The sequence below is a fragment of the Colobus angolensis genome, unplaced genomic scaffold (assembly GCF_000951035.1).
Source record: "Colobus angolensis palliatus isolate OR3802 unplaced genomic scaffold, Cang.pa_1.0 Scaffold432, whole genome shotgun sequence".
Taxonomy (NCBI): Eukaryota; Metazoa; Chordata; class Mammalia; order Primates; family Cercopithecidae; genus Colobus; species Colobus angolensis.
This window is the reverse complement of record NW_012117733.1, coordinates 1,623,189-1,631,360: the sequence shown is the minus strand read 5'-3', so window position 1 is coordinate 1,631,360 and position 8,172 is coordinate 1,623,189. Positions and strand designations below refer to the sequence as shown.

Sequence of the window (8,172 nt, the reverse complement as noted above, 5' to 3'; positions counted from 1 at the left end):
CTCTGCCACCCGGGCCGTGGGCAGGTGGAGGGCATGGCAGGGGTGCGTGGGGGAGGCCAGGGCGCTCACTGAGCTCGTTCGGGAGCGGCCCCCGCGCTGCCCCCCAAGGCCAGGGAGGTTCAGCGTGTGGGTCCTCGGGGCTGGAGGGGCACGCGCGAGGACGTGGCCTCGACTGCTGGCAGGCCAGCTTTCCCGTCTACTGTGACGTTTTGACCTTGGGCAAGTCATTTTTCGCTGCCCTCTGCCCCTGTGTCATCGGTAGCCTCTGTGTCCCTCACCTGAGCATGGGAAGCCTAAGGCGATATGGGAGGTCTGGCACTGGTGGAGGGCAGGGCGAGAGCTGGGTAGGCTGTGGGTGATGGAAGAGATCAGTAAGTGTTGGGTTCCTTACCCGATCTGATTAGGTGCCAGTCACTTAACCTCTCTTGTGTTTTCAATTCCTTTAGGGAGTAGAATGGGAGTCGCTCCTATTTGCCAGGCCTCAAAACGAGTACCATTTACATTTTTTATTGCACTTTGTGGTCCAAAGACAACCCTGTAAGGCATCACTAGGGTTTTACAGGTGGGGAAGTGGAGGCCTAACGAAGTCAGTGACTTTCTTACAGAATTATAAGTAATAAAGTCTTCTGGAAGGCAGGATGGTAGCATGTGGTGAGTGTCCGCCAGCGTCTGCCCCTGTGGTAAAATGAGCGGAGGTAAATGAAAAGACTTCTGGAATGGGCCCATGAAGATAAGTCCGTTTTACTCCTGAGCTAATTGAGTTTGGTTAAGGTAACAGTGATGTGGATAAGCCGCTGGAGACAGAACTAGTCCAAGTGTCAGCTTTGCTGAGGTTACTGTTCTATCGTGCCTTGTCACTCAAAAAAAAAAAAAAAGCATAAAAGTTGTTTGAAATGCACAAAAGTGTGGCATGCCAAGCAATGTTCTGACTGCTGCCGTTGAAGTTAGTGCAAATTGGAAGTTGAGGCATCTGGTAGTTTCATACTTTTTTGCTTTTGTCCCCACTACCCTCCCAGTTTCAGATGACTCTTATCTTCTCTTGCATTATGTCTCTAGTTTCCCTGTTTTTTAAACATAATTGGGACACATGGGTTCACAATAGGTTGGAATATATATATATTTTTGAGACAGAGTCTTGCTCTGTTGTTCATGCTGGAGTGCAGTGGCACGATCTCAGCTTACTGCAACCTCCGCCTCCTGGGTTCAAGTGATTCTCCTGCCTTAACCTCCCGAGTAGCTGGGATTATAGGCGTGTGCCACCATGCTCGGCTGATTTTTTTGTATATTTAGTAGAGATGGGGTTTCACCGTGTTGGCCAGGCTGGTCTTTAAACTCCTGGCCTCAAGTGATTCACCCAGCTCAGTCTCCCAAATGCTGGGATTACAGACGTGAGCCACCATGCCTGGCTAGGTTGGATTATTTGAACCCAGGATAATTGGTTACTTCATTGGTGTTGCACATTCAGTTTGCCTCTTCTGTCTTCTCTATGAACTTATTTTGGTCTGTATCCCCCTTTGGATAACTAAATGATGATGTATATGAATCTGTCCCGCAACTCCCGTGATTTTCTGGGGCAAAAGCTTGGTCTAGAGGGGTGGGATCTGAACAGTAAGCTAATGGATGGAGCTGTTTCCTGGGTCTTGCAGTCTTCCGGTTGGGCTGCTCATTTCTTTTGTGCAGGCTTTTGGAGGTTGTGGTCTGGCCTTCACTGTCACAACACACATAATCGTCACTGGCACTGACTTGCTCCCTGGCTGTCTTTCCTTTTCCGCCTGTTGTTTTTCATGAGTGTGCTATTCAGCATGCCCATTGGTACACTGATCATTTGACAGGTTTCCTGATTTGTGAGTGTGTGTGGACACCACTATTGGTATTAGATTTAGAATTCCAATTTTGGGTTTGTTGCCATCATCTTTTCTCTGCTTGTCTCATTCCTCTATCCCTCGTAGGCTGATTTTATTTGGAAACTGAATTTGGATTCCGTCTTTGCCTTTCTGGCTGTGAAATTACCTACTTTTAGAAAGCATCTCAAATCTTATATCTGTAACTGTCATTCACATGCCTTTTGAAGACCAGTCTCAGATTTCAGAGGACCTCCCGGAGCATAAACATGGTATTCCACAGATAACTTAAAACAAAAAATTATTTTTAATGCTGGGACTTCCGACCTCCCTCTCACTCCAGGGGGAAAAAGTGATTAAAACACAAACACCGTTTATCTTTTGTTCCTTAACATGGTTAATGACATTAACATCTCTTTTAACGTTCTACTAGAAATGCCAGTTATCCTTGTTGCTTTTTATCTTTTATCTTTCTCTTTCAGTCTTGTCAAAGCTATGTTCTTACTCACCTGTCCTCTGCCCAGGGTCTGCTGCTCTCAGGCCTTTGCCAGCTCTCACATAGGTTGGTATGGTGGCTTTCTGACTTGTTTTCCTGACAAGCTCCATGTCTCTCCACCTTCTATCCTCTTTCCCCGAGTCACTGCCCTAAAGTGTAAATTTGATTGTGTAATGACCCTGCTTTAAAAATTGGATGAGGCCGGGTGTGGTGGCTGACGCCTGTAATCCTACCACTTTGGGAGGCCAAGGCGGGTGGATTGCCTGAGCTCAGGAGTTCTAGACCAGCCTGGGCAACACAGTGAAACCGTATCTCGACTAAAATACAAAAAATTAGCTGGGTGTGGCGGCATGCACCTGTAGTTGCAGCTACTTGGGAGGCTGAGGCAGGAGAATCACTTGAAGCTGGGAGGCAGAGGTTGCAGTGAGTCGAGATTGTGCCACTGCACCCCAGCCTGGACCACAGACAGAGACTCCGTCTCAAAAAAAAAAAAAAAAATTGGATGATATCTTGAAGCCCCTACCTGATAAAGTCCAATTTCTTTTTTTGAAGCCCGGTTTCTTTATCATTACGTGTAAGGACTTTTGTAGTCTGTGGCTCCAAATTCCTTTTCCAGCCTTGTCTCCTGTCATTCCTCATCAGGGAACCTCTTGTTTTGATGAAGCCCAGCTTTCCTGCCACATGCCTCTGTATTTTTGCACACATTGTTTTCTTCCGCCTTACTGAATCCCACAATTCTTTCAAGGCTCAACTCTTCATAAAGCCTTTTTCAACTTGCCTGACTCTGTTTACCTTTCTTTACTATCACAACACTTCATGCATACATTTATGTAGTTGTTATATTGCTTGATGTTTAGTAACTTGTGTTTGTTTTGGTAGCCCCCTTATGGCTAGGCTTATTCACTTCCGTGTCACTAATGTCTAAAATAGCATTTAACCCCAAGGATACCACAAGACAAAGCCCTCACGGAGTTTATAATGAATCTGAGACACAGCAGATACGTAAAAGTAGTTGTGGAATGAACTAACTGTAGAAAAAACCCTTCAAATATATAAAATTATATTCTAGACCATAAATAGTGATCTTTCTCTTGTTTTTCAAACATTCCTTCCTTTCCTTAGGAAAAGCATAGACTGCAAAGCCCAGCCCATCCTTGTTGGCTGTCATACACGAGTGCTGTCTCCAAGGGAGTCATAGGTGTCTCAGATGTGAGAGGATCCTGGGGAGATTGAGCTCACTACCTGGGAACTTGTGGATTTCTGGAGAAGCAGGCTGTGGTAGCCTGGCTGTGCGTCAGTGAATACCCGGGAAAGGAGCTGGAGCTCTGTTTTGCTTGCTTTCTGCATTTGTTTCTTTTAGAGCTAATGGGGACACAATATTTTGAAGTTTTTCCCATTTCGGGTCTGTGGCATTTTGTGGTATTTTCCTTATAGTTATGTTTTCCAAATACTTTTCAGTTTCTTTGGTTCTGACATTTCACAATGATTTTAAAAAAATGTAATATGGAAATTAAACTTGAGGTTTTCAGAAGCTGCTTTCAAGGTTTCTAGATGCAGAGAGAAGAATGTCACAGTAGGAAGTGCACTGGACTGGGGGAGTCAGGAGACCTGGGTTCTTGTGTTGGCGCCGTCACTCATGAGCTACGAGGTGAATTCAGGCGAGTCCTCCCGGATCCCCAGTTTAATCATGGCACAATTATAGGATTGCTTTGAGGCTCAAATGAGAATATAGGAAAGAACTGCAAAAGCTGTAAAGCACTTAGGAGCTGTCGGATAGTGGAGAGCTTCAAAACCAAGGAAGACAGCCTACACTGTAGAAGAAGTGCTGCAGCTGCGCATTTATTCGTTTAATCAGCAATTATTTATGAAGCAATATGTGTTGCATACTGGGTGTAAGTACCTCTCTACTCCTTCCCACTAGAACACAGAGCTTTTAGTCTGGGATGAAAGACATATTACATACAGACTTATACAAATAATTGTTATTAATATAATATGTAATACAATGCAATTATATTAAAACACTAATTTGTATAAGACATGTTAAATGCACACTTAGCCAAAGAATTGTTACAAGTATCTCGGATGTGTGGGTGGTTTTATTCCTGCGAAGTGCTTCCTGCCTTGAGTGAATACTTTTATGGTGCTGGAGTTGACAGATAACACAGTTAACTCTTGAAATTGGGCCATTCCCATTTCACAGGCTGCCATTGGACCTGTGGAGTGCCTGAGTCATTGTGATAATGAGCTTCATTGCAGGACCCCTGGGCCATCTCCACAGGAGATGCCAGAGGACAAGTGCCCACTTGCTGATCTTCACGGAGCACCCTGAAAGTAAGAGGCGTGTGGGAAACTGACCAGGGTGGTTAGCTGACTCCGAAATTGTCCAGAGGGCAAAAGTGCCTTCTGTGGATATTTGTTAAAGTTGGGTATGGTATTATAGCAGTTTCTGTAGTCAGGTATCTTGTACTAGAGAGTCAAATTGATTTTTTTTTTAAAAGCAATTATTTAATAACAATTTTTTCCTTCCAGGAATTCTAGGTACTTATTGTCTTCATCTTGTCCATTTAGGTCTGTAACCTGTAAGTTTTAAAGGACCTTTTGGTATCAATGCTGACTAGGAAAGGTAGGGGAAGAAAGGAAATTATTTGGTATCCATTTCAAATGATCCTGAATGGTTAGGGTAAGCTTTGCTGCGTTAACAAATAGATCCAGACATGTAACGGCCTCACAGTAGAAGTTTGTTTTTCAATCCTATAGCAATCTAAGGAAGCTGCAGGTCATGGTGGTGGTTGGAGTTTGTAGGTGTGGGGAGGGTTCTCTTTAAAGCAGTAGTCCGAGGATTGAGGCTGCTGGAGGCTCTTCTATTTCGAACACCTGGCTTCTAAGGATGTCCTGGGAATCAGCTTCCCAGTTAAGAGGAAGAGGAGAAGAGTGAAGGGCAGGTCTGGAAGAGGTGTGCACTGCTGCTGTTACCACTGCATCGGCTGGCAGCCAGCAGTAAGGCAACATCCACCTGCGCACAGGACTGGGAAGTATAGCCTGGCTGTGTGCTCAGGGAGAAGAGCAACAACATTCTTTGCAGCAAAACCTGAAACACTCAGTTTCACTTTCTGTGACTTGTTTTGTAAGTTGTTTTCAATAAAGAAGATTAAAAAAAGAAGCCAGGCAAATGAGAGCATAGGAGAGGAGTGGCAGACACACAGTTCTCATTCCGCGAGTGCGGGGGTGTCTCTTGTTTCCCCCTTGTGCACTTTGAGGGATGAGGGGATAGATGTGGTCCCTTCTTTTTAGTTCCCAGTAGCAGAGTTCTTGTAAGGACTCATTCAGGGGAGACTGATAAGGGTCTCCTCTCCATTGGGGACCTCACCAGGGCGTGGAGTGGGTTAGAGTGGGCTGGAAGGGGATAGGCTGTCATCAAGGTGAAGAGATTTGAGGGATGGTGGAGGGCTAAACTCCAGATCTGACCACTTCCAAGTCAGCAAAGGCCAGGAATTGCTGAGATAGGGCTAAAAGCTGAGGGTTAACAAAGAGAGGTAGCTCCTAGAATGGGGACCCCTGGGGTGGAGGACAGAGAAGTCACACAGTTAGAAAGCCATCACAGAAAAGGCAGTGTGGGAATGAGCTTACTTAAGCCTGGGGAATATTCGTTTGACAAAATGGTTTGTGTACATTCTGGTTTTTCTGCCCTGACACCTGAGGGCTCTAACACATTTCTGTTGGTAATTGTAGAAGACAGTGTCCAAGGGTGGGGGCACAGTTGCCCAATTTGGTGTGTGGGAGACCAACTTCAACAACTCTGGGGGCCTTGTAGAGTTTGCAAAGCCCCATAAGTGATTCTAATCTCTCTGCACCCATAAGAACCCCTAGTTTAGACACAGCTTCCCTTTATCTGTGGTTGTTCACAACAGATAACTTCACTCCCTAAAGAATCACAAGCAGCTTCTAACAGTAAATGCCCTTTATGGGAGGTGTAAAGTGCACTTGCTATGTAGGGAGGGAGGCATACCATGAGCTTTGGGTGACTCAGGGAAGGAGGATTTTTATGGAAGAGGTAGCATTTGAGCATCTTTATTTTGATGAAGTTATTTTTGAACTGCTTTTTAAAAAGGTATATTAGTAAGAACAGAATAGAAGGGTGATTAGAATTCTAGTGTAGTGTTTTGGTTTTATTTTTAACCATTTAGCAAGAACATTAATGCTGTTAACACAAAACTCATGTGCCTTTTAGGAGACACTCAGATTGGTGTGGTAGTCACACATTTCTTCTGACGCTTCTGTTGCTAGGTGTTGACATAGATTTAGAGATAGGTGTTGTCACCCTCAATGTGAGTGGCTCGAGTACTTACATATATATTGTCTCATTCTCTGAATTCAGCGTGGCAGGTTATTATAATCCTCATTTTCATAAGCAAGGCTTTGGCAATGAATATACCTACCAAGTGTGGGTCTTTTCCTGCACCCCACAGCCTCGGAGGGGCTTTAAGGGAACATTAAGTATAATGCCTGTAATTGCAGAGGAGGTGGACACAGGGCTCCTGGCTCCCAGTTCAGGGCATCACAGCACCTGTCTCTGAGACCAGAGATACAGTTAGTTTAGTTTTCCTGACCTCCAGCTGCCGTCAGTAAAGTGATTTTTGATACATATATCCAATAAGTCCAAGGGGTGGGGGATCCAATAAAAGTGTTAATAAAAATCCAATAAAAGTACCAGCTCTTCCCCCAGCCAAGCTATGGCTGGTAACGCCATTCCAGATATGTGATATAGGTTACTCATCTTAGTGCACAGAGGCCAGATGGCTAGTCTAAGCGCCCCTCCCCAGGGCTGAACCTTAACTCCTCCCAGGGTGGCTTCATGCCAGAACATACTGGAATATACTGGAGCTCCCTCGAAGCAGAACACAGTGTTCCGGCACTCCCGTTAGTGCTTTCTGTTACTCCTGTGTCTTTGTTAGATTTTTGCAAACAATCTTTGCAACAAGCATTTTGGATTCAGATGTATTTTCTGAGATAAATACATAAAGTAAAAATCTGTCCTGTTCATATTACCTTTTCCAAAGCAGTTCCTTTTGGGACTGAACATTTTTGATGTTCTGTCATCAGTCTGTTGTGAGGTACCAGTGAGGTCTCCCTGTGGGAGCAGTTCTACAATATATGCCTAGGGATTAGAGTATAGGCTCCTGGACCTCCCAACTGAACTCTTCTCCCTGCTCCTCACCCTCCTTGACCCTCTCAGTATTCACAGAACGTGTGCTGCCTCAGTCCATTCGGGCTGGTATAACAAAATACCATAACTGGGCCGCTTATAAGCAGAAGTCTGTCTCTCACAGATGTGGAGGCTGGAAGTCCAAGATCAAGGTGCCAGCAGATTTGGCGTCTGGTGAGGGCTGCTTCCTGGTTCATAGAGGGCACCTTCTCTTTGTGTGCTCATATGTTGGCAGGAGTAAGGGAGCTCTCTGGGACCTCTCTTATAAGGGCACTAATCCAGTTTGTGGGGACTTCACCCTCGTGACCTTATCACTTCCTAGAATCCCACTTTTTTTGAGACACAGTCTCTCTCCATTGCCCAGGATGGAGTGCAGTGGCACAATCTTGGGTCACTGCATACTCCACCTCTCAGATTCAAGTGATTCTTGGGCCTCAGCCTCCTGAGTAGCTGGGGTTACAGGTGCCTGCCACCACACCTGGCTGATTTTTATATTTTTAGTAAATATGGGGTTTCACCATGTTGCCAGGCTGGTCTTGAACTCTAGACCTCAAGTGATCCACCTGCCTTGGCCTCTCAAAGTGCTGGGATTACAGGCGTGAGCCACTGTGCCTGGCCCAGAGCCCCAC

General features: G+C 45.3%; 1 protein-coding gene across 1 annotated transcript in view; it reads left to right on the top strand.

Moving 5' to 3' along the window:
• The first annotated feature begins 3,875 nt into the window (after positions 1–3,875).
• Positions 3,876–8,172, top strand: part of FBXO18 (F-box protein, helicase, 18) — a 43,847-nt gene continuing 39,550 nt past the window's right edge. The window contains 4 exon segments of the mRNA XM_011957065.1: positions 3,876–3,995; positions 4,541–4,572; positions 4,574–4,593; positions 4,595–4,671. Coding sequence (XP_011812455.1) covers positions 3,974–3,995; positions 4,541–4,572; positions 4,574–4,593; positions 4,595–4,671 — 151 coding nt within the window. The 5' untranslated portion in view covers positions 3,876–3,973.